At 39.7% G+C, this 26,862-nt stretch overlaps 1 protein-coding gene across 2 annotated transcripts; it reads left to right on the top strand.

Moving 5' to 3' along the window:
* Positions 1-14,249: 14,249 nt before the first annotated feature.
* On the top strand, positions 14,250-26,794 carry mmel1 (membrane metallo-endopeptidase-like 1). 2 transcript variants are annotated; one of them, XM_040115896.1, is made up of 23 exons: positions 14,250-14,406; positions 14,978-15,022; positions 15,316-15,375; positions 15,537-15,698; positions 15,830-15,910; positions 17,236-17,331; positions 17,594-17,712; positions 18,468-18,533; positions 19,084-19,218; positions 19,475-19,564; positions 21,131-21,267; positions 21,373-21,466; positions 21,565-21,693; positions 22,139-22,237; positions 22,327-22,410; positions 22,508-22,611; positions 23,794-23,852; positions 24,026-24,145; positions 24,343-24,476; positions 24,619-24,684; positions 24,812-24,907; positions 25,517-25,593; positions 26,695-26,794. In XM_040115896.1, the coding sequence occupies exons 1-23, from the start codon at positions 14,250-14,252 to the stop codon at positions 26,792-26,794; spliced, it is 2,310 nt and encodes a 769-aa protein (XP_039971830.1). The 2 variants fall into 2 exon arrangements, with proteins under 2 accessions (XP_039971830.1, XP_039971832.1); XM_040115898.1 differs by lacking the exon at positions 14,978-15,022.
* Positions 26,795-26,862: the final 68 nt, after the last annotated feature.

Below are 26,862 nucleotides of genomic sequence, written 5' to 3'. Positions count from 1 at the left end.
CAGTCTGCTGAAGACGTAACAAGCCTTCAAAGGCGGGTTGAGCCTAAACAGCACCATTACAGCTCCAGAGAGAACAGGGCCAAAATGCTGCCCAGAAAACCATATTAGGTAGACAGAAGAAATGAACGTCAGGGCAGGCGGTGCGAAGAGAAAACTCCCAGGAGGACAGCTGCAAGAGGTGCCAGGACAAAATAATAAAACTTGGAGTAAGATGAAAGTACGAGGTTCCTAATTCACGAGGTTTACATTAACTAGCTTTACGCCATATATTCACAATTAGAGCTCTTTTTTTTCATGATCATTGCGGGTTCAAATGTTAAGAGGCTTATGGGAACCAAAATATATATGAGTTGCTCTGAGATTTACAGCATGTACAGTAGAGACGGATTCCACACTATCCAACTGTGCATCCTATCAGGAGACAAATGCAACTGTACCTTCACATTAGCAGAAAAATACTAAAATCCAGACCAGGGTTTGACATCCTCCGTCAAACTCCCCTATACGCACAAACCTTTAAATGACAGCAGAGCCTAGACGGTGGCATTAAATTTACATTTCATCAGTGCAGCCTTTTGAATTTTACACCCAGTGGCTACTTTATTAGGTACAACTGTAAACTCTTATGCAATCCGATTCAGCAACTTGGCCATAAATTCTACATTTACAAAGATAATAATGTTCAGTTTTGTCTGACAATGTCGAAGAGATTTAACCATATGTTTATTATTCGGGACGTAGTCTGCAGTGGTGTTGAACTGGAGTGCATTATACTGAAAGGTGTTTCTAATGTTTTGCCCAACCCATTTACAAACATAAGGGGAGGAAGAATTAGTACAACACCGGCCCTAAATACAACCTAAATAACCTAATAAACATGAAGATTTAACAATAACTGGCCGTTATAAGCTTCGTAAAGGTGTAACATGTAGTACAGGTGTACATAAAGTGGCCACTGAGCGTATCTTTATTGAGCTGCAACAATTATTCAGATAATTGATAAGTCAATTTAAAATACGGCATTTAATTTGACATTAAAATGGAATTTGTCATTTGAACATTCAAATTTTAAATTAAATGATTCATGGTTTTAAATCAAATGATTAACTGTAGAACTCACTTTGCTGAAAACCGTTAATGCAATTAAAGCTGCTTTTCAAGAGGTTTTTGTGAGGTTTCATTTTCCTAGCAGGCGCTGAACATGGCCGATGCATGTCCTTTGGAAACAGCTGCCGATCATGCCCCCACCATCACTCCGAGTCCAATTTTCACTGGGAATGTGAATGTCTAAAGTTTCGGAGTGATGAAAGAGTGGACACATTGTGGCCGACAATGTAGAACAAAATGACACCTATAACAACTCAGGAACACACTGTATGTCCATGAATCTGTTGCCCCAGTGCACGCTGAGATGCACACTCCATCCCGCTCATATCCAGTCAATGCAGGATCTGTTTGCACTTTTAGTAATCTGCATGTATTTCACTATGTTTGCATGAATGTGTAGCCTACACATCACATGAAACTCCTGTGCACGTACAGTGTGCTCCCTCCTTCTATAAAGGAGACAATACCTGACAATAGACAAGGACCTGACAACAGGAACAGAAAACAACGACACATAAACATTGTAATTTGTTTAATTTTTTTTTATGTGCAGTTTTGAATGCCATATCTCCATTTGAACTTTTTGATAGGCTGAGGTGCTTGTAACGCAAATTACCAAAATCTGCACATTCTGTACATGTTGCTGGTGTCAGTTGAATGTATTTGATCAGATACATGCGCGGAGAGATAATCACCATTTCCCTTTGTTAACTATATTTTGACTTGTATCTGATGGACCAGCGTGTTGATCTCCCTCTCACTGTATCGCTCAACATGTGCTTGTAAAAGTGTCGACAGTAGTATGTATTCACCCTCCGCTGTGTGGCTTGATGATATTAGTTTATTTACATTAAACCTGTCCATCCGTGGTGCCGCTAATGACAGCGTTGCAGGTGGTGCAGGGTCACAGGCATAATCATATGCCTGATCCCCGCGGAGCGAATGGTGTGGAACTGTGTGGGCGAGCTGCTGTTCAGTATTCCAGTCACAGCTCTATTGCACTGAGAGCTGTCCAGGCCAGTCCAGTATGATTAGTTGACCACAGTAGTGTGGAGTTGCACCCCATTATCATTAAACGGTGCCAGTCATGAAGTCATATACTCCTCCCTGTCTCTCTAATTACGACCCCCCTGTTGGGCTCCAAGCAATTACTGCCTGCCGCCAGAACACTTCATCGTTCATTAGGCACAGACAACGGACACATCAACAACAAAAAAACAAAAGAAAAAGCGGAATTACTCACATTTCTGCTATACAACAAAAATATGACCTAAGAAAAAAGGATTTTGATGTCACTTTTTAAAGAAAACTAAAGGAGAAAAGCGGCAAAATTATTTAAAAAATGAATCACATAACTCTGAGACACCTCAGGCAGTTGAACATTACTGAATGTATTGTATGTAGCTTGATATGCCGAGGAGGGATGTCTCATGTGTCTTTGTGTCCCGCCCTGTGTCTTGTTGTATGTAATTCAGCATCCTGCCCTGTGTGATGAAAGTACATTTAAGTCTGTCATCATTTGAAAAGAACTATGACTCTATAAACACCCCCCCAAAAAAATGTCTGGTTTGACTCTAGGTAGCTCTGTTGCTGAATTTTTAAAACTGCCTGCAGAATAACCACACTACATACCGAGAGTCAGTGAGTGCCTATACTTTTTAATCATAATTCATCAGTCCATCTATCAGACGCTATTCATAGAAACATAAGCTACTCAAATGTCAGGCATATGGAATAACCAAACAGAACAAACTGTAGTCATTAATGTACCTGAGGAGGGAAAAGCAGTAGTAGTAAACCTTGTGTCTTACACATTCAGTCTTTCTCTTTGATTGTTCTCTGTCTTCCAGAAGCTTTTTTAATCTAATATGGAGACTCTTATATAAAGTAACTGTGTAAGATTATCTATGGATAAGACTTAAACATTGGTCCAATCCTGTATAGTTATAGGACACGGGACAAATTGGTCATAATGTATTATGTGTAAATAAACAACTATTTTCTATTAGGGAACCTTTCGAGACATGCTCTAAGACATCTAAATAAATAAATAAATAACAAATAAATATCTACTTTGATTAATAATTTGTTGTTGTTGTGGTTTTCCAAGAAAAAAAAAAGTTCAATAACCTGGTTAAAAATTTTTAAAATTACATTTACTTCTTCTCCCTGCCTCCCAGAATATGCTCCTTTGTTTCAAACTGCTGGACACAAGATGTCTTCAGCTTCACTGATAAGTCCAATTCTCAGTATAGAGAATGTGCACTGGTTTCAAGTTTTCACGGTACACCTGTGTAAGCTGCCTACTGGACTGATGTGACAATATCCCGCTCGTGTCTTAAAGTCAGATTTAAGGTGAACGCAGAGAAACTTTCCGACTTCAGCAGATGAGATGTGAAAACAGCCTTCAAGTGTGACACTCTGCGTGTACATCAGTCTGCACAGAGAACGTAAAAAAACATCCAAGTGAAGTTACAGTAAGCAGAACACATTCCTGAGTGGAGGGGGTCTTAAATAACAAAAAATACCAAAAAATAGATGTACATGTTTATGTCCGGCAACATAATGTGAGAACATGAGTGAGATTCTCACCCAGATCTGCCATATGGCCACATGACTGTTTTTGGCTATTGCTCTCAGTGTGTATCCTCGTCAGAGATGTGTCCCAAACGTCTGATACATTACACTATCATAACCTTGGAAACTGTTTTCAAAAAGTGGAAATTCATTTGCTAATGTGTAAATAAGGGTTGTTGTTTGCCCTAAATGCGCAGAAAGATGTATTAAAAACGGACAATTTGGCTTCCTTAATATGTGGTAGAAACAATAAATTACCCAGGAGCAATACACTGCACAGAACTGTAAACAACATGATCTAACAGCTGCTGATAGTCTGATGGGAATTTGTATTGAGTTACACCTAGATCATCAGAAATTATTGTCTTAGCCAGGATTATCAGCCATGACACAATGTTTCTGAGTTTTTTCATTAGACAATGATAGTGTTGCATATTCAGCTCAGCGATCGCCACTCGAGAACAAACAGGAAGAAACACAAGTGAATTGTGGGACAAAGCAGTGAAACTACATTTACGTTTAAGTTACCGTTTTTTTTATGTTTTCTTTTTCTTTTTTAACCTCAAATCAACCCACAGTGAAAAACCATCTGTCAAGATCCATAGATCCAATACACTGAGATCATTACATAGTACATGTGGTATCAAAATAAAGTTTGACATGACTTTGAAAGGTATGCTTGTGATGGATTTTTCTGGAGTTGAGCAACTGTCCAGGGAAACCAGAGTCTGTGGTTATACAAACACACTGTGTGAGAGCCTTGAAAAGAAAACTTGGTATTACCACACTGTCCGCTGCTTGCAGCTATCTCTGCTTTTTATCTAATCAGAAAAGTCTTTCTAGACTGCCCTGTTGCAGAGGTGCCGTCATCACAGTGGGAGTATTCGATGGCAAAGGAGAATAACCCCGGAGCCAAGGGACACATCTACCCTGTGTGCTCTGTGTGGTGTGTGTGAGCATGTTGGTCTGTCAAAAACATGGGCCATTTGTCTTTTTCAACAGCAGCAATATCTTCCAACAAGCTTTTAATATTTTCCTGGAGGCAGGCATCTCCCAAAATAAATACTAGCTAGGTGAGATTGTGAAAAAGCACAATGAGAGTGAAAGTCCAGCCGAGGAGTCTGATGGAAAGAGTGGGTGCGTCTGACAGAAGGGGGTGACCAACGGGATTGGTGAGGGAAGTGGTTTTTGGTGATAAAGAAAGGGAAAGGGTCGATTGTCCCCACCGCTGCTGCGATAGCGGTGGATGCTATTAAGATAAGGAGGATTAGACCTGCCACAGTGCTGTCCTCTAGCTGCTCCAACCTGAGGGACAGGGAGTGGAGAGTAAGAGACCTCAGCCAGGAGGGTGTGTTGTCACATCACCTTCAGGGACCACAGAGAGTGATTCAGTCATCTCCATTTAATGATTTAATATGATATTGTTAAGATTTAGAGCAATCCAAGCAGCATTTATCACCACAAGCTGCTCTGTCGCGATCCTGAAAATCAGGAAAAAAAAAACCAAACGTTAAAATACATTTGTGGGGGATTAATCGGTGGTTGAATGAGTATCAAGATCCTTTACTTAAGTAAAAGTAGCAATACCACACCGTAAAACACTCCACTGGAAATAAAAGTTCTGCATTCAGATACTTACTTCAGTATAAGTAGGATCATTAGCAAAATTCACTTAAGGTATCAAAAGTCCTCAAGTACTCAATGTAGAAAAATGGCCTTTTGAGAGTTATACTGACATATATATTATATCATTTGATTATTGTTACTGATGCATTAATGTGTAAGCAGCATTTAAGCAACATAGACTGTTGGGTAGTTTAATCTAATTTTATGAGCTCATCATAAATGTTGTATCTAAAATCTTAATTTGTAAAGTAGCTAGTAACTGTAGCTGCTAAATGAATGTAGCATAGTAAAATTTACAATGAAGTAGTGTGAATCTAAAGTACAAGTATCTCAAATTTGTGTCATAAATGTACTCTGTTACATACCTCCACTGATTTCTATTAGTGATGCCTTAGGAGTGACGAGACTGTGGGCAAAACACTGTTTGTTTGATTTTTGTTAAAAGAAAGTTGTTTTTTTTTATTTATTGGTGTCATATCTTCCAAACCGGAAAAAAACAGCACTCCAGGACTCATGGTTTTCCCTTCTGTTATTACTTTCAGTACAGTTTTTATTTTATTTATTTTATTTTGGTGCAGTTTTACATCTGTTTGACAAAATAATTTCGGAAAAAACATATTTGTTCTTGTTAGCGTCTCTGGGAGTCTATCATTTTTATACTGTTGCAGCAGCACCAAGTTAATTGAGATGTGTAGAGCCCCACAAACACGGCACACATGAACATAATAAACAACACACGTACGGAAAGAGAGAGGGACAATAATGCACTCTTAACATTTTCTCTATAGCTGGCCCGGCATAAGTAGATTACGCCTTCTTTTTAAATGGCCTGTTTTTACTTCTTTACAAAGAATTTATTCCCAAAGCAATTATGCTCGGTCACGCTTGGGTTTTGCCCGAGTAAGAGTGAGGAGTGAAGACTCCAGTGAAAATGTCCCGAGTGACCCGAGAAGTCCTGCTCTGATCACCCATATTTCTCAATATTACACCTGGAAGCAATGATCGAATGGATGCTGATTTATGGGACGGGGACGGAGACCATGAGGTCTGCTCCAGGTCTGGTTCCTCTGAGTTAGTCAGCAGTGGGACCTCAGTTTGGGGCTTTTATGTCAGTGCTGTGCTTAATGGCCTGTGCGCCTTCCCTGAGGCCTGTTAAACACATGCAGTCAATCATCAGAGGAGGAACATACCAGTTAATCACAGCATTTGTTTCTGGCCGAGAGAAGACGGTGAATCTAACTGAATGCCACCAAGTTGACAGAGCGTGCATAAGGGTGACTAAAGCTGTCATGTCAGACAGACGGACAGCCTCAGCAGCCACCTGTGCCTGAGAGACCCAGGAATCGATGCGACTATTTCACATAGTCTCTACCACTGTCGGCAAACCATCCTTATATAACCGAGACTAAAGTGTTGCTAGTAGAAGGGACAAATGTAGGATAACATCACCTCATCATACAGTCAGAATAAAAAATAAAAAGCTTGTCGCTCAAAAAAGGCTGTTGGTTTTAAACATCGCAATTAAAAACTCAAATATTCTGGGCTGGTTAAACTCGTGCTGACTGCTGGCCTAATCCGACAATATTTAACAAGGGGCATAATTAACAGGGAGAGGAGAATGTAAAGCAGTGATTACTACTATTGTCAAGCTGCAAGCTCTAAAATAGTCGTTTCAGGCAAAACTAAAAACAATAGAAATTTAAAACTTATGTTATATGTTGACTAATTAATGTGTCGACAAATAAGAACATGCTGTTTTCTTATCTAGGTTGTGTGTTGTAACCAAAGAAAAGAACATTACCACTGGGTCCACATTATGCAACCTGCAATTTAATGTCGTTTTTCGATTTGAGACGATTTTTTCCAAAATATATGAACAGCTAAAGCCTTCTCCCCTCTTTTTACTCTGAGAGGTTCCGAACACACATTACCTTTTCTGCCACAGGCTTTTAGCAAAGTTTAGCAGCCTTCTCCATCAAATACGTACAGTAGTATTCATCAACAATAGCCTAATTAAAAAGCTTTCAAGCTTGTTTTTCAGATCCACTAATCACTGAGACAGTTCAGCATTTGTTCACGGCCTGTGTGAGAACAAACATACACTGCCTTACATCAAATAAATCTCCAATAATCTAATTTGAGGTTCCCTTCTTATGTAATTAGACTTACTCTTGCAAAACCGAGGATATAGTCTGCACTCAACTCAAGCATGCAATACACAGACTGGAAGCTGCAGCAAAGTAAAGGTTTCATGTCGGCAAACAGCTTTTATGAAATTAGGTAAGGATCACGGCAAAAGGGAACAAGGAACGCATGAGCTGACGTTGCTGCAACATGGAGCAGAAAGCACAAAAAAACAGCCGGCAAAAAGCAAAAGGTTGTGATTCCTGGAAATGTGAGGGAAATCTTAGCAGAACAGAAAAAGCGGGTAAAAGAAAAAGCAAGGCTCAACAAAGCAACCCACCCTTTAGAAGCACTGATGTTCATCTACTTGGAATGAAAAATCAGATTAGCAGAAATACACTTCATTAGTCAAAACAGATGCTCTTTTGTAAATAGAGACAAAGATAAAGTAGCTTTCTTTAGAGATATTCAGAAGCATAAATTTTGATTATCACTTTAATTTCGCAGCAGTCGTATGGGTAGATATGTGAGCCCTCTGTTTTCAGTGCACCTACCACCATGTAAGTGGGATGACTTCATAGTTCAGAGGGACAGAGAGATGACCTAACACTTTTATGTCTGATTACATGTTGGCTCTTGGCCTTTTTCCATCTCGGTACCTCCCTGCAGGAATAACACGTAGACCTTAACCAGTCATTCAAGAAAGAGCTCAAGTGACCAATATGCCTTACCTTGAAAGAAGGATAAGTCAAAATCATGAGGAGTGAGGAATATGATGTGCACTATATTTAAAACTTATTCCACTAGAAAATTTTAATTTAGTGTGGGACCCTTTTTTAGCTGCAGGAGTATTAAACCCTGCAAAAATCCTTAACCTTCTTTATCCTCCCAAGACGGCCAAATTGTCAAATGCATGTTTTTGGTTGATGTGTTCAAGATATTGTGAGTATAAAACGTGGGGAAGTGACTAAAAACTCAAACATAAACAGTATTTTTGGTTATTTTAGATAGAATTGTGTCGGCCTGTAATAGTACACCCATTAAAAAACCTCACAGAAGTGTAATCAGCTTCTGAATTTGTGTGACACTGAATATCAAATTAAAGATTTAAGATCAACAGTGAAATAAATTGCACTCTTAACACTATGAACATATGACAGCTAATGTCTTCTCTGCTAAATAAATCTATGAATAAATTATGAGCTCAGTTGCAAACCTCGACTCCCCACTGTGTTGCATCCCCACCAGTCATGTCACTGTTAAATGACTGAAATCGTTTTCTCTTGTTAACATTTCTGCAAGATCCCTTTTCAGTAAATTTAAAGGATGCTGCGTGTCAACATTATGAGGGATCCTTAACGTATTAATGCATCTTAAATGCATGTTCTGTTTTGGGTTTGACTGAGATCACTCTCCACTCAACTTATTTACTCTCATCTGGTCTCGGGCAGCAACAGCATCTGAGCAGCTGGGGGGTCTACGAGCATCAGCCAAACACACCGTGACCCCCACTTTTTATCTCTATTATCAGCTAATTAGTGTGGTTAATCAGGCTGATAATGAGCCTGGGCGCAAGGCCATTTCAATCTGACACTAGGCCAGGGTTCAGATCCCCACCAGGAACACCTTGGGCATCCGAGATGTCCCTGAAGACCAATTTTCCTGGACACTAGAGGACAGAGGGATGACACGAGCAGCAGAGGTGAGTGGTGTTTGTTTGGATGGTAATAGGAGGACATAAATCCATACCTTTGGCGTCGTTGGGGACAAAGATGTTTAGAAACTCAGTGTCACAGGAGTGACACTTTAAGAGCACTTTAAGAACATGTTCGTCTTTATCTCTCTGCAAGCTTTCCAGATCTCTCTGCACTTTCCGCTCAGGAGCTGGGGACACTCCACAGCGAGAAAAAGAAACTGATGCTCACTGTAACACGTCCAGTACCGCGCTGACCCCTCAGAATCACACAGACACATCTCGTAACCCACCTCACCCCTTCATAACACGCACATTCTCACAGTCGTGTAATCGAAAACAATCCAGTACTATCACCTCCCATCTGCCTCCTCTCTCTCCCTCCCTCTCTCCCTCTGCCTCTCTTGCTCTCCCTCTCTCTGCTGCCTCACTCATTCCCTGAGCAGCACACTGAACTGGATAACGTCTCCTTCAACCCGCAGCACAGACTCATTTCTCTACACACCAGCTCTGAGTCGATGCTCAGCAGGGGTGTGTGAGATATTAGCGCGCTGTGGGGGAACGGCTCAGGGACTTCTACCATCCACACACAAAGGTAAGCCTCTGGATCCTTTAGATTAGATTTCCGTTTGCAGTCAAGTGCCAAAGTGAAGGTGGCTCAGAGGTGGGAAGGTGCTGACAGATTGTCAGCAGTCTCTGGGCACATTTGAAACAGTGCACGCATTCCATAAGGACATTGTCCAAGATTTGAAGCTGTCTGGACGTTTTTTACATGTGGAAGATGTCATTATTATAGATGTGAGGGCATATGGTCAGTAGTGAAGAACACTGAACTAGAGTTCAGCGTGCAGATTGTTGGCACAGCCTGACCTGAGAGTTAATCCTTATTTTGTTTGGAGCGATAAGTTTAGAAAAGAATAGTACCAGTTGCTGGTCACAGGTCCATGTAATCTTAGTGTACTTAAAACAAGCAGACCTTAAAACATTTGCACCACTGTGTTTCATGCATCATATAATATGCCTACTTACTGGTTTCGTTCACATCAAAGGTGCAGGGAACATATTCAGACATTTTTTTACTCACTCTAGACGTACATGAATAAACAAATCCTTAACACCAAATCCTCCAGCTGAACTAATCAAACTGAATCATTCTACACATTATTTCTGTGTGGAAATAAAAAACCATTATGGCCTTCATTCTCAAAGTGTTCGACAGATGTCGGCAAAAAAAAAAGAAGCTGAGTACGTCGCCCCTTTCCACGGCAGCAATGTATAGAAGGACTTGAAATTGTCAGAGCTGATTAATTTTGTGAATTTAAGTCACTTTTAAATAATCTGTAAATAGCACTCTTGGTCAGTGCTTTTAATTTTTTTGGTTTTACTTGGTTTTAGTTTGGGATAATCATACCTGTTCATGCATCTTAACTGGATATTGTTATACTCTTTTGTAGCGTGTCACAGTAGTGTGTTTATTTTGTTTGTATTAACTGTGAGAGATTTTAATCTCACCAAGACTTTTGCCTGTTTAGCAGCAGCAGCCTATTTGGAACAAAGTTACCACATCATGATTCTTTCTGTGGTTTTCCGGGTCTTTTAAAAAGCTTTTTACCAAGAAGTAAAGTACTGAGTGTCACGGCGGAGCTGACGGTGGTGGTCCACTGCTAAAAGCTACTGATTCGGTCAGAGACACTGGTAATTTGGTGGAGTAAGTTGAGTTTGAAGACTCAGTTTGAAAGAACTTTGTTCATATATCTACTGATCACCTCTAGCTGGGTGGTCACGTTGTGTGCAGAGGCCTGCGCCGCACTGGGGTGCACGAGCATAAAGCTGGAGAGTGTTGCTTAGAACACCTTTGTGCTGAAGGAAGAGTAGGAGAGGCACATTTTCTCTGTCACTGTAACTTAAGTGAAAACTTGCCTGTATTTTTTTTTGTTTTTTTTTTGCAGTTGATAAAAATGCGTACACACTCTTGGAGCCCACTGTTACCCAGCGCTCACAGTGGTGAGCAGCAACTTAGCCCTTTTGGGTCATGTTTATCCAGGGTTTTGTCCCTCAGGCTGCACTGAAAGTTGTTCTTAACATCTGGTTGGTGGAGCTCTGCAGCACAATCTGCAGTCTCTACTCAGTGGAAAAAAATGTATTTTGATTTACAGGTAGGAATGTCTAATACTGTAGGTCTGTCCCTTTTTCAGAAAATCAAGCTTAAACAAATTTGAACTAAAATATAATTTGTTCAGATTAATTTGAGCACAGCTCACTAGAGGAAAACAATAGCATATTTTACTGAACGGGCAGCAGGGCATGTAGTGGGTCACATGGACAGTACATGTAACCCCCATCCACATTTTAATGGTATTTCAAGTTTTGAAAAATGACAGCCATGATGTCTATTAAGTTATCTCCAAAAACACACTAGAATTAAACAATCAAAGCAAAGGCAGTAAAGGACAGTGCTCGTGAAACAGGAATTGATTTTTGGTCACTGAAACTTTATTTGAGTCCATAATTCTTTGTATTTTGTATTTGTTGTCTCCTTCAAATAATAAAAACAAACAAACATGTTGTTCAGTAGCGTTAGTGCATTTATAAAACAGAAATGAACATGACATTTAATTCATTTCTTAGATTGCCATTACTATGAAGGGCGTGAAGATCAATTTCTTCATAAAGGTACAAATAAATGGAACATTCTACGTACAGTGGATGTACTCCATGCTCTGATTATTGACAACCTTCTCGATGGTTTCAGTTTTAGTCATAACAACAGCTGCATTTGCAGCACTATACACACATTTAGCCAGATTCTGAATATTATTTTCTCTGATTCTATCATAGTTTTAATGTGTCTAAAATGTGTTTAAAATGCCAAATACCAATGATTTACAGAAGGTTTTTATAAGTCTGTGCAACTCTAATGCCATTTATTAAAAAGCCAGTGAGTCTGAATTACCACTATGATTACAAAAATCCTATTTTAAAGCCATTTCACCAAGAATGAAAATATTAAGATATTTATTTTTTTTTTACCCTTTTTATCCAAGTCTACCATTATGTTTTATTGAGCTGGAAATGAGCCATTGACTTAATGGTTCATTGTTTTTGTGATTGTTTATAAATACAGTAAAAATTGCATATCACTGTAGATTTTTAAAACTAATTGGACGTAAAGGCAGCACGGCCATCTGAGGACATTTCAAGGTGTAAATAACTCTTCCTGGTGGGCAACTAATCTTGTTTTTCACAGTAGACTGCACATTATCGAAGAGCTTTCCATAAAGGGAGGCCTGTCTTTAATGCAGTAAACCAGGATTTTGCCTCAGAGAGGGTTTCTGTGCAGCCTGATGTTGAGGATTGCAGTGAAGCTGTAACAAGCCCCTGCCTGCTCTTCACCACTGTAGTGCCAGATATTCACCCATGAGTATTCATCAGGAGGGGCTAATGGGGCACAGCAGTGTGAACCTCTGATTTACAGCCCGTCCCCTGTCAGGCCTAATGATAGGGCAATGGGGCTGGTTATTGAGAAACAGGTGCTGCAGAGTGAATAGATATGAAGCAATGCTGCTGAAAGCCATGGGTGATTGTCGTTTTGTCCCCTGCACAAATGCTCATTTGCAATATTGTGTTCACACATATAATTACTATGCAGGCTTGGTTTGTGTGTTTGTGTGTGCGTGTGTATGATCACTGAAAGTAACTTTAAAGATTAATTTACCTTTTGCCAAATTGTTTCCGGCATAACTTTCACATTCACTACAACTCTCTCTCCTGGATTATATGAACAACAGATGGAGCTCAATGATGCAGTCAGAAATAATGTGAGCCAAATGTATTGAATATGGTCAGGTTATTAAAGCAGGTGAGCTCAGCCTTGTAGAACCATCATTATTATGGTAAACTAATGAGATTATCAACCAAGGCCTCAGACAGCGAGACATCAGGGCTGGGCCATATGGAGAAAAATAAATCTTAAAAACCAGAAATAAAACTTTTTTCTGAATTCAGCATCGACTGTGATATGATACAGAATGTAATGTCATATCAAGTAAGGTTACAGCACTGCTTGATGAGTGATTTCATATGTTGTTAACTTAGATTAAAAAAATTGTGCAATAATACACCAAAGCTACCACACTACCTTTAACATGGACAATCAACCATATGTACTGATACAGGCCTGCTACAAAGATCTCTTCACAGTCAGCAAAAAAGTGTTTTTGTCCTCTAAACACACTGTCAAGGACAGTGGACTTATCCAGCTCAAAGATCGGAGGTACTGTGAATTTCCAGCCCCTATGATACAAACGTGTGTGTCTGATGTCTGTGGTTCTCAGCCTTTTTTACCTAGTTGCCCCTTAAAATGAACCAGTGTCTGCTGGTGACCCGTCCTCACAGGGTTTGGTCTTGGACGTGAGATGTAAGGCTCACAAGCAACCAGTGTTTTTCCTCCTCGGACAGTTTCATTTGAAGGATTTTGATAAAAAGGACACTTAATTCTGTGGCACACAAATATTCTTTTTATTTCTTATCCTTTTAATCATATTGTGACCCCTTTTTTTGTGGTCCCGATCCCTGAGTTGGGAACCAATGACTTCCTTTTATAGGTACATAATAAAACTTTAATTATTTGTCCTATATCATATTGAGATAACGTAGATGATAAATAAATAAATCAGAGGGAATGTAGCCCTACTACCTGTTTAGATTTTATTGAGGCTATCGTGATTTTTCGAGATGAGAAAGGAACAACCCAAAAGCCAATTTAATGGATTTCATGGGCTTAAAAATAGTAATTCAACAACTATAAAAAAGCTGCGCTAAAGCATTTACTTAAAGAAATCAAAAGAGTGAAAGAAATAAAGAGTGACAAACTGTTTGTTTTTTTTTCCAACTAGACCGACAGTTTCACAACTCCTGTCAGTGAAGTTGTTGTAGGTGTTCAGCAGTTGAAGCTCACTCACTGCAGGTCAGCTGGCACAGTTTACTGATGGATCACTGCACAGCCCACACACACACACACACACACACACACACACACAAACTCACACATTGGTAGCTCTCTGCCTGGACCATCCCACACTCTAACGGTGTCTTTCCCACAGAGCCGGCAGTCAGGAGGAATATGGGCAAATCCGAAAGCCAAATGGATATCATGGAGAAATCAAGTAAACCTGGAAAGCGTCGCTGGACTGTTGCAGAAATCGGTCTGTCCGTGCTGCTGCTGTTGGTCAGCTGTGCCTTGGCCGGGCTGGTAGTCCTCTACACATCGGTTGTGAAAGGTAATGGCTCTGTCAGGCTCACTGTGGAAAGATCCAGATAGCCTATTACAGATGGCAGCAGTAATGAACTGTCTCCCCACTCTGTTTTTTTTTTTTTTTTTTTTTTTTTTGATGCAAGCCGGCCCTTGACACAGGAAAAGATCTTGACCCTGGAAATGTCCATGATAGGCTTTATGCAAATCTGATGCATATATGTCATCAGATAACCTTTCAGATACAGTTTAAAGGTTAAACGTTACTCACCAAAATCAGCTAAATAAGAGTTCTTGTAATACCAACTGTTTTCTGACCACATATGTACACTACACACACACAGGCCTAAACTTTAACTACAGCTGCACTTCCAGGCTCTTGCTTGGAGTTTTTTTTTTTTTTTTTTTTTTTGAAAAACAAGATCATCTTTTGTGGGCTTGCAAACACAATAATAATGCTGCATAAGACCTAATGGTATTTTCTCCAGCTTAAATGTTTTTCCAGCCAACAAGAACAATTGCAATAGCCATTATTATTTAGAATAAAGTCGTCTTGACCGAGTCTAATGTCTGAAATCTGTTTCTTCCATCCAACTCAGAACAATCTAACAGCCCAAGTGTATCGAGGACCTCAACAGGAGAAGGTGAGTCTTTTAATCCTGTAAACTGAACACAAGATACACTGTGGGACATATTCAAGCCTGCACATCTGATAGTTGCTGTGTACTTCCCTTTACTGCCTGATCAGCAGCGACACACGAAAGAGCGAAAGAGTCATCGTTGACAGAGACACTGCCTGTCACACACAGGCTATAGATCAAAATGATCAAAATGAGCTCTGTACTTTACACAGCAACATCGTTCTTGTCTCGGTCAGGGTGCAATTTGTCAAAGAGTCCATATTCTCTCTCATGAGTGTTGAAACTGATTTTTCCAGGCCAGCTGTATCACTCCAACCTCAACAATGTGTGCACAACTGCAGACTGTGTCACTGCAGGTGAGAGCAACTGTTTTTTCTTTGCTTCCCTGCTGTTTCATTCTCCAAACAAAGTCAAACCCCCACCCTTACAAAAAAAGCTGTTTTATGAGCACATATGGTTCTTCACCATCCTGTCCCTCCGTCTCCCTTTCCTCTCTTGTCTCTGTGATACATCAAAGCGGCTCGGCTCTTGCAGAACATGGATAAGTCTGTGAAGCCTTGCGATAATTTCTACCAGTATGCCTGCGGGGGTTGGCTGGAGCGCCATGTCATCCCGGAGACCAGCTCCCGTCACAGCGTCTTTGACATTCTGAGGGACAAGCTGGAGATTGTCCTCAAAGGTCAGCGGGCAAAGTCGTACAATGCCAGGGTCGTGGGTTCAGTCTTTAGTGGTCAGTGGGCTGCAGTGTTCAGAGCTACGTGCTTGCTTTCATTCAGAGCGGAAATGTTTGCATATGTTCTGTTGTTGCAGGTGTTCTCGAGACGGAGAATGAACAGGACAGAGATGCCATCAGAAAGGCCAAGATCCTCTACAGCTCCTGCATGAATGAGAGTATGGATCTATTTACTCAGTCTAAAAAGGGGTGTTTTTCTACTAGAAGGAGGCAAGAAAACATAAAGCGTGCTGACAAAAACAGTTTGTGTTTCAGGGGCTGTTGATCATACAGACGACATTCCTCATCAGGGTTCACTTTTAAAAGACTTTTAAAGACCTTTTTTAATACGACATAGGGTGTAATCTAGTACCTGTTGTTGATCATGTCAGCAAAAGTATGGGAGTATGATGGAAACCAGTAGGGATGATACGGCTTAGAATTATTCATTATTACATATACAACAGTTTTTCAGAAATTACCAGCAGTGTGTAACAATAATTTCTTATGATACAATTAAGTAATGCAGCCTGGAGTTGGATAAATGACTTAAAAAGGATGGCTGCATAAACGAATTAAACATAATCAATTTATTTGGGTTAATTTAAGTTTATGCTACATATTCCTAGCTACTGTAGCTATAGCAGTAGTGACAATATTTGCTAGAGGTCTGATGGCGCTTACTGAAACTCCACAGAAAAAAAAAAAAAAGGATCAAACAGCCTCCTGCTGCTCAATTTGTTGTAACAATCCCACTTTCAGTTTATAGGTGTTGAAAGTCTCCCGACAGCCAGCAATCGGACACAAAAACATTTCATAACTAACAGTACCACCTGCAGTAGGCAAGAGAAAGATATTTAAAGCTTTTGTTAAATAGCTTTAAGAGTTTTTAATGCTTTGTGAAGCCTTTTTTGAGGAAACTCAAAATGCTTTTGAAAACTTTTCAAGACCTGCAGGTACCCTGCTCAGAAGTTGACATGGAAATGTAAATGTTCCAATTTCCACATTTTCTGAAACCTTTAAGGATTTCTTTTCCCTGCTGGCTTAAAATGCGAGATTCGAAGTAAATTAAAAAAAAACAACCCACTGTACTCAATCAGCTTATTACCAACAGGTTTATGGAGTGGCCACCTGTTACCAGAGGCTTCCTCTGGACGTTGGTATTGCGTTGACTGACACTCATTGTCGGTGAAAAGGTAAAAGGATCCAACCATGAAACTGAAGGACTACTGCACACTGCACACTGAAGAAGGCATAGCTGACATGTCTGTGCATTTTCCCCATCTGCTCATACCTGACAATTAAATAAAACTAAACAAAGTGTGTGACCCCTTTTTTTTTAGCTGTAAAATTTGAGATTAACAGCTCATTCTTGTGGCAATGTTGTTCTTGTGACCTGCAGTTTCAAAGGCCAAGAATGAACTCCCAGTCTCAATGAGGATGAATAGTAGAGAGACTGCGGTGTTGTTGTTATATGTTATAAAATGCTGTTATTTACCTGCAGGCCTCATAGAGCAGCGTGACTCCCAGCCCCTCCTGAAGCTCATTGAAAGTATCGGAGACTGGCCGGTGGCGTCAGATGACTGGAACACCACCACAGGTAGAGAGACCTCTATACCATACTCTGGTTAATGTCCACAGTCTGTTCTGTACAAAAAGGTAAATGTGCGCATGCAACACATCCTCACAAACTACAGTACTCACGTTCCTGCTCACAAAGTTTTACACGGAGTGCCTCGTGAAACGAGCGGCACAGGCAGAGAGGGAGCCGGATTTTTGCAGCCTGCTACATTGAATTGTTCTTTGCACTTTTTAGACCATTGCATTCAAGTTAAGTGCTACTTTTTTCCCTGTTATTGCAGAGGAAGCATGGAGCCTTGAGGACACACTGGCCACACTTACTGCTCGTTTCCACAAGAAGGTTCTGCTGGACATGTACGTGTGGACGGACGACCGGGACTCTCAGCGTCATATCATTTATGTAAGACGATGTGATGAGTGGGGTAGGGGGTGGGTTTATCTTAGCACAAACAACAGGTAACAACCACTATGCAGTTATTATAGATAAGGCTGGCATTATTCTACATTTTTATGTGTCGGTCTGTCTCTCAGTAACTTTCTGACTTCCCTGACTGTGGCACACAGCTCTGAGCACATTAGTTTCTACTGAAGACGTCACAAATATCTCTAGTTTTCTTTTTTTTTTTTTAAATGGATGACTAATTTTCTGAAACGGCAGGGCACTCTGGTTTTTTCACAAACATTACTAAAACGGGAGTAATTAGTGCATTTGTTGGGGACTATTTTCAGTTGCGGATTAATTTGCATTTAGTGCTCTACGCAGTATTTATGGCAGCAGAACAGTGTATGTGGGATGCACACTAAATAAAGTACAATGCCCACGTTCATCAGAATGAAGACTCATCACTCAGTGCAACAATGTGGCTCACTAATGTGTTTTAAATAGTGTTTAAAAAACAATAGAAGTGAATGGCACAGAGTAATAAGCTATATCAGGCTTTGGCTACACAGACAATCATTTTTAGTAAAACAATTCAACTGGTGTTTTTTTGTGTTTTCGTGGGATTTTTTTTTTTTTTAGAGTGTTGCCTGCCTTGTCTTTAAATTAATAACAGTAGTACTGAGATATACTGTTAAAAACACACAAAACCTAAATATTATAAAAGATTATGAACAGGCAAAAATGCATACTTGCTATTCTTGTACATTGATTAGATTGACCAGCCCGGACTTGGAATGCCATCAAGGGACTATTACTTCAATGATGGAAACTACAAAAAGGTGATGCCTTAAAGGATTCAGTTCACGTAAATCACAAAAAGATGTATGTATTTTCTTATTTAACTGTATCTAATCATACAGATAGTATTGGTTTTATTTGTCCAGATTTTGAGCTATTCATCTTCAAGATTTCCGTTTCCACCTCAGTAGAATGGAGATGAATGGACTTCTGTTTATGGCGTTCAACAACGACGTGTCTTTTCAAAAAACACTGTTCCTCCCTACCGATTAAACATTCTTGGTGAAAACAGTTCACCACGAGGAATAAGGAAAGAACCTTTAGTGTTGAGTTTTTAAATGTTATTTTCTTTTAATCTGAGCAACATAAATATAATTCCATTCACCTCATTAGTTTTAGGTTAACAGCAGGAAAACTAAAACAATAAAACTGATATCTATGTGAGACTGCCTGTATGGCTAGATATGACTAGCTGTAACAGAAAACATAAAACATGACCAGGCTGAACTGGCAGTTTGAAAATGTATTTCCTGACACAACCTTGATTTTATTGTGGAAACAAAATTTATATCTTATGTGATTGAGCCATAGGTTCGAGAGGCCTACCTACATTTCATGGTTTCTATTGCGAAGATAACCAGAGAGGACAGGAACTTGACTCAGGATGACGACCATGTGTGGGAGGAAATGATGCAAGTGCTTGAGCTGGAGACAGACATCGCCAATGTGAGTGCCAAACAAAGCGGGAAATGGAATTGTGGGATAAGGAACATTAATAATGACAAGATGAAAAATGAGCACCTTTTCTCTGCGTCCAATAAATGAAAGAACCAGGCTACATTTAGTGTGGACCTTTTTTTTTTTTTGGTGCCTGTAAATAGCATGACGAATAAGACTTTGCTGATTAATGAAGAGCAAAATGGGAATATATATCCAAGCATCGGCTTATAGAAGGCTCTTTTTCCTTCCTGTTGCTGAACAGGCCACATCACCAGCAGAGGAGCGCCAAGATGTCACCGTTCTCTACAACAAAATGACACTCGGCGAACTACAGAGCACGTTCAGCTTTAATGTAAGTGTGATTTTACTTCTTCCCTGTGCATTACATAATCAAAGTGCAGACAGTTCACTATTGTATCTTTGACAGGTTTGGTGGAAAACCTGAAGGAGTGAATGAGGATGGTTCCACTTAATAAACAAGTACTGTTGAGATGCCTTTGAGCAAGGCAGTTGACGGCTATCCACTTAGTAGTGAACCACAGAGGGCAATTATGTAAGTAAGGCACATTGTCAGGGATGGAAAGAGTACTGGAAAATTTTACACACGTAAAAGCAAAAATGTATTCAATACAAAGTAAGTAAGTAAGTCAATTAAAATGTACTCTGAGTAAACGTTACTATGTTACATTTTTAAAGGGGGGCGGTGGGATAAAGAAAAATTTTATATATTGATATTAACGCCATATGATAGAACAATTGAATTAAAGAGCACCTTTAGGCTATAAAATAAAGTGGATTAATATATCAGTGTAGGCCTGTAGTCAAGCGAAACATGAGCTTAGCTTAGCATAAAGACTGAATATATCTTGTTTGTTTAATCCATACAAAGCCTGAAGTGTAAAAATTACACATTGTAGTGTTACACACGTGCCATACTATTTCTTCACCATGAGTTTGCCAGGGATAAAAAACAAGATATAAACTGTTAATTAGTGAGTGTTATAGGTGCAGGTAGACAGATTTTGTTACCTTTGGACATAGTTGCTGACTCTAGCTTCATATTTAGCACAAGTCTTCTCATCTAACTCTTGGCAAGAAAAAAAATAAGCATATTTCACAAAATGTCAAACTATTCCTTTAAAACTGTATAACAGGAACCTAAAACATGGTTTCAGATAGCAATTAATAAGGTATATTAGACTGCCGGTGACCATCGCAACAGACGTTGTGCTTCGTGCTACACTCTTGCTAACCCTCACAGGTGAAATTTTAACAGTGGATGAAGGTGTGACTGTATTTCTCACTGCCTGTGGCCATGTTATGAGTGCGATAATACACTCCAAAGTGTCCTGATATAGAAAATAATGCAGTGTGAGGTGGTGTATTCTTTGCCTTGGCCATGTCCATTATTTTTTTGTACATAATGACACCTTGTATATTACTGTTTACTCACAATAGTTGTTGTACTTGGTAATCAAAGGTGCCACTTAGAAGACTTGCTGTAACTGGAAGCTAAATATGTGTTGCTTAAAAATACACTCAGGTTTTTTTGTTTGTTTTTGTTTACTGAAATTGTCTACAAAATTCTAATATTTATGATATAAAAGATATACTTACTTGCATATCCACATGGTATACCTTAAAGGTGAAAGGCCTCTAGATTATGCCTTTCTACGGCTTCAGCACACAAAGAAAAATCCTCACCCTCCACCATCTTACAGCTGAATCTATAAAGATTTAATTTTTCTACAGTGGCTCTGGTGCTAGTTGTAATGAACTTTCCCCACCTTCCTGAAAAAATGGAGCACTTCTGTGGAAAAGTCCTGTAAACCATATTGACCGTAACTATATAGTGTTCTAATCATATTTGGTAAAACTAAACATGAAAAAAAATAATGTCTTTCCTTTGGTTTTCCAGGGTTTTAACTGGACGCGATTTATTCAAGGTGTGCTGTCGAGAGTGTCCATTGAGGTCCAGCTAGAGGAGGAGGTGGTGGTGTACAGTTCTCCCTACCTTGAGAAGATGAATGACGTTCTCTCCAGACACAGTGTCAGGTCAGTCCAAGAGTGTTGTGCAAACATGAGTCCATGGAGATTAAGTTATGACAGATCAGCTTCAATCTAGCACAGCAACTGAAAAAAAACAATTTATGTTTGCAGAACTATGCAGAACTACCTCACCTGGCAGCTCATCATTGACAGAGTCAATAGCTTGAGCCGCCGCTTTAAAGATGCCAGAGCCCGTTACAGGAAGGTGCGGTGTGCGTGGCATAACAGAGCGACACGTTAACTTAAGCAGGGTTATAAAAAAAACAAAACAATATTACAGTGTGCGTCTGTGTGTGTGGACAGACTCTCTATGGTACCACTGTGGAGGATGCTTGGTGGCGAGAATGTGTCCGTTACGTCCAGAGCAGCATGGAGAACGCAGTTGGAGCTCTGTACGTGGGTGAGACCTTTGCCGGTGAAAGTAAACGAATGGTGAGTCTTTTTGGCCCATAAACACCCCTGACCAAACAGAAATAAATCTTCCTGAGAGCATGGAAATCAGTTACTACCACAACAGAAGTCTACGTCCAACTATGGCTTGCAAGATATAATACAAATGATGCACTGTGTGTAGAATTTCATGACATGCCAAACTGACCTTGAGGGGCCAAGTGTTACTTTTCAAGCTTCAATTTGCATTATGTGCCACTAAATCAAGAAAATAAATGTAGTCATTTTCTCTTCTTTCTTAATCTTGACCACTCCTGTCAAACTTGGACATGAAAAGCATTTTTGTAACACAAAATTCTTTTTCTGGTATGAAAAACACAAAGCTATTCAGTGCTGGAGGGTTACCTGGAGGTTCATAATCATGAAAAAATACCTCTCTGCATTGGATTGTGATTACAATCTCTGTATTTGTGTCACATGTTCACAGGTCAGTGACCTCATTGGTAAGATCCAGAAAGCCTATGTGGAAACACTGGAGGAGTTAAGCTGGATGGACACTCCCTCGAAAGAGAAAGCAAGAGAGAAGGTACAGTTTGCAGTCAAGCTGATTAAATAAGGGTGTATCCTGTCTAGATGTTTGTCATTATCATACAGATTGTTGTGCATCTCTTGTAGGCCATGGCGATCAAGGAGCATATAGGTTATCCAGACCATATTCTACAGGAAAGCAACCAGAAACTTGACCAGGAGTATGCTCATGTGAGTAGAAACCTACTCTATTTCTACAGGCCGCACTGTGAATAAGTTAGAAATGCACTTATTTTTGATCTCTGATCTGTCTCGTTTCTCTTTCCAGCTAAACTTTAGTGAAGAACACTACTTTGAGAATATCCTGGAGAACCTCAAGTCTGAGGCCCACAAGAGTCTGAGGAAGCTCAGAGAACCAGTTGATCCGAACTTGTAAGCTGTAGATACATCTGACATCTTATCTCCTTTAGCATAGGATACACTGGACTTTCCTTTAGGAAAGGAAAGGAGGTAATGCCACAATTCCTTGTGGCAGAAGCATTTAAAGTGAGTGACTGTGGCTCAGGAGGTAGAACGGGTCCTCCCCGGCTCCTGCAGTGCACATTTTGAAATGTCCTTGGGTAATGTACTGAACCCCAAACTGCCCCTGATGTATCATTGGTGTATGTGTGTGTGTGTGCGTGTGTTTGGAAAGCAATGTCTTTATAGAAAAAAGCGCTAGAAAAGCTCCATATGAGTGCAGTCCATTTACCAAAGTGATGGTTATGACTGACAAGAGATCATCATATAAGTTAACGTTACTTATTGACTTTAAACAGTGTTATACCCACAGGTGAACTTTGAACATCATGCTGCTGTTGTAAAATGATCAAAGTGAAGTTAATTAGTTAGCGTAACCTATGCTCAGTTTGCATTAGTTATATATATATATTAGTTATATATGATTATGATTATGGTTATTATTTTTATCAACCATAATTACGTAGCTTAGTGTTAGTGCAGTCGGATTGTCTTAGCACCGCGGTTTGGTTGTCTTTTCCTAAGTCCTTAAGAATTCTCCCCTTCACATCTTTCCTTGACCTCATGATGTTTTCCATCGGGGACAAGTCAAAGTGGTTAGGAAAGGAGGTTTTTTTGACTTTTCGACCGCAGCCAAGATCTTTTACTCAGGCAGTCCTCATGTTTTCTTAGCGTTCTTAATTAAAGTGCATGACAGAAAATGTGATGTAGGGTTACAGAACAAATCTCTCTTTTAAATGAGGTTGAATACACAAAAATGGTTTGTGAGACAGTCATACATTTTTGCTCCCTCTTTCTGTTTCCAGGATAGAAAACAAGGTGGTGTTTAACAAAATGTGACGAAAATGATTTTATAAAACAGACATGCTGCATCAAATGTCCTTCTGCAATTTGCTGCTTTAATAGTCATAAGAAAAAGATGTTCTGTGTCCTCATCACGTAACTCTCAAAAATCACTGAACATGAATGTTCAAATATATTGTTTCATGGTGCAAAATATGCTTCAAACGGGAATTGTACAGCCGCTTCCTCCAGTTGAAAATGCAGTTTAGTGCTCTTTTATCAGTTTTAATCAATTTCTCAATCACTCCTCAGGTGGATCATTGGTGCTGCTGTGGTGAATGCGTTCTATTCGCCCAACAGAAACCAGATAGGTAAGAGCTTTACAGGAATCATGAGGCCATCAGGGGTCTGCGTGACAGATTAGAGATGTTTTTTTGTTTTTTTTTATGGTATGATAGTCTCTCTTCATTCTAATCCTGTTTATTCCTGTATGTATGCGCAGTACGTATGTTGTGTTTTCACTCATCTTGTTATGTCTGTCCAGTGTTTCCTGCAGGAATCCTGCAGCCGCCTTTCTTCAGCAAACATCAGCACCAGGCCCTTAACTTTGGTGGAATAGGAATGGTTATTGGACATGAAATCACACATGGATTTGATGACAACGGTGAGACACTAGTGATTCATCGTGGGCAATTTGTGAAACCCGACCGGATAGATTTGTTCACATTGCATCATAGCAATTGATTTCAAATTTGCAATAACCAACAACTGACCATGATATGTAGGTAACTACCTTTCAGATATACATGGGCCATGTTCGGCAAACAGTACTTTACTTAATGCATTATGTTTTCCTTACAGGTCGTAATTTTGACAAGGATGGTAATATGCTAAACTGGTGGAGTAATTACTCTGCTGAGCATTTTAAAGAGCAGTCACAGTGCATGGTGCAACAATATGGCAACTTCAACTGGAAGCTAGCAGGTGGACAAAACGTAAGCACCCAGTGGCATGTATGAAATGAGAGGTTTTGTCTCAGCTGTAATCCCCGACCATGTGAACTGTGTATTAAGTGACCAACAGAATGATTGTTTTCACGTTGGTGTGTGTTCAATGGTTTTGTTTGTGTGATTGCAGGTCAGTGGAATCAGCACTTTGGGTGAGAACATTGCGGACAATGGAGGCGTTCGTCAAGCATATAAGGTTGGATGTTACACATGTTACTATTTAGGCAATAATGAATAACTCCAAACTGCTTTTAATAAACTCGCTGCACATCTGAAATTTGTTTTAAGTTTGTGTGTGTTTGTGTGTGTGTGTGTGTTTACAGGCTTATCTGAAGTGGGTTGAGATGGAGGGTCAAGAGCCTTGTCTTCCTGGTCTAGATATGGATCACAAGCAACTTTTTTTTCTTAACTTTGCCCAAGTAAGTAAGAATAATGAGGGAACGTATTATTTCTGAACTTGTTATTTCAGCAGAAAGCGGTCAGACAATAATTTCCCCATCTGGTGTTGAGAGCCAAAGCTCAGGAGGAGCATTTTTCAGTAGATGTTTGGTGCTGAGAAGTACACACTGGGACAAAGGGAGAGGGTAACGGGGTGAGACACTGAAGCAATCCCAGAACCCATCAGTGTTCAGCTACACACATAGGGAATGAGAACAGCCAAAGTAAACAACCTTGTGCTACCAGGGAATGTAAAGCATGAGCAGAAAACGGATTCTGTTTGAGAGCCACAATTGCAACCCACTGAGATAATGAACTTTGCAAGTCAGTTGGTACATGAGTAAAACCAGTTGTACCAAACTTGTACATGTAAAAGCTGAGAATTAAAAGGATCATTAAGTGTAAAGTGCTATAATATATAGTATAAACAGAAGCTGTATTTGAAGTGAAATATTAATTTTGTAATTTAGAAAATATATTTCTAATGTTAACAATTTGCAGAAACCTTCCTTTAACTCTTAATGACTGCTTTTAAAACTGGATCACTCTCTTCTTCTCTTTTCAGTCTCTGTAATAATTTTTTTTTCCAGGTGTGGTGTGGTGCTTATCGGCCTGAGTACGCCAGCCAGTCCATCAAGACTGACTCACACAGTCCCTTAGAATACAGGTAAGGAGCTTTAGTATGATCTGGTGTTACCATAACTGCTAACAAATTTTCCAAACCAGTGAGAATTTAGGTTTCAAACTGATAAAACTGATATAATACAACTCCCTTACTACATATATTGAAGAATCGGTTGTAAAATAACTACAGGTAGGTAACAGGTAGTGCTCTATTTGATCCAAATATGCATTAGATGCAAATATGCAACATGCAAGTTTGTTGTGTTAAATCTAGTTTACACCATGTATTAAATAAAACTTATAAAGGCTGTAATCAATATTCTTATATTAACAGTGGTTCACTTGACTACTTGTACGTAAAAGGGGTCGCTTGAAGTGATAAACCCACAGGGAATTACCACCTGCCTCTGCAGGTCACTTCAGCTCTCCAGGACATTTTACCATCTTTCAGCTCATTGTTTTGGTTCACTCTCCCTGTTCTCATAGCGTCATTTCACAGTACAGCAGGCAGCAGTTTTCTGAGAAAAAGCTCTGAAAGCCCCCGGTCCACTACCTGACCAGCACCGAACTGCAGACAAAGCGACTAGCTGGTGAATGCAGTGGAAAATTAAGCGGCTAAAGTGCCAGAATCTTTTATCAAGAGTTGGTGGAGACAGAGCTAAAAGAAAGTGAATATTGGACTTACTTTTATCAGGTGACCAGAAAGATGACTCCAAATGAATGATAATGTTGCTATGTAACATTTTCCAGTAACCCTGTCCTTAAAGTAATGATCACTAATTTTATAATTTAGTTCCTAAGTTAAATTTACCTTACGTTGTTGTTACTCTCTCTGTTTCTGGACCGAGAGATCGTCTTCACCTTTCCTCCAGTCTCAGCACAGCCACACAACTCAGCTTGACGCAGCTGGCTCTTTGACTCATTTAATATAAAGATTCACCACACTATAAATATAAGCCTGTTACTGCTGCTGGAAATTTCTCTTCTGTTGTGCATAACTAATATAAGGACCGGATTCAGTGGCATTTCCACTTCAAATATAGGGACTTGGAGGCTAGACTCACATTTACCAGTGCTCCTCTAACATTCATAACATACTTAAACTTATATCACCTTTAATGTTTTGTTTTTCTGTTGTCTTCAGGGTGCTCGGATCTCTCCAGAATTTTGAAGCGTTCTCAGAAGCTTTCCAGTGCCAAAAAGGCAGTCCAATGAACCCCGTGCTGAAATGTCGTGTCTGGTAGAACGTTTTACTCGTGACATATTTATTTCCTGACATGGGCAACTCAAATCAAAAGAACAAGCTGTACTT

Source organism: Xiphias gladius, chromosome 21, assembly GCF_016859285.1.
Source record: "Xiphias gladius isolate SHS-SW01 ecotype Sanya breed wild chromosome 21, ASM1685928v1, whole genome shotgun sequence".
NCBI classification, from domain to species: domain Eukaryota; kingdom Metazoa; phylum Chordata; class Actinopteri; order Istiophoriformes; family Xiphiidae; genus Xiphias; species Xiphias gladius.
Note: the sequence above shows the minus strand (reverse complement) of the source record. Positions and strands in the feature narration are given on the sequence as shown.

Bases quoted from the DNA above. Each gene is read 5' to 3' on its own strand.
- mmel1 (XM_040115896.1), top strand. From the start codon at position 14,250: ATGGGCAAATCCGAAAGCCAAATGGATATCATGGAGAAATCAAGTAAA. The intron at 15,911-17,235 runs GTATGGATCTAT...ATTTACCTGCAG, and splicing joins CAGCTCCTGCATGAATGAGA to GCCTCATAGAGCAGCGTGAC. The intron at 24,477-24,618 runs GTAAGCACCCAG...GTGTGATTGCAG, and splicing joins AGCTAGCAGGTGGACAAAAC to GTCAGTGGAATCAGCACTTT.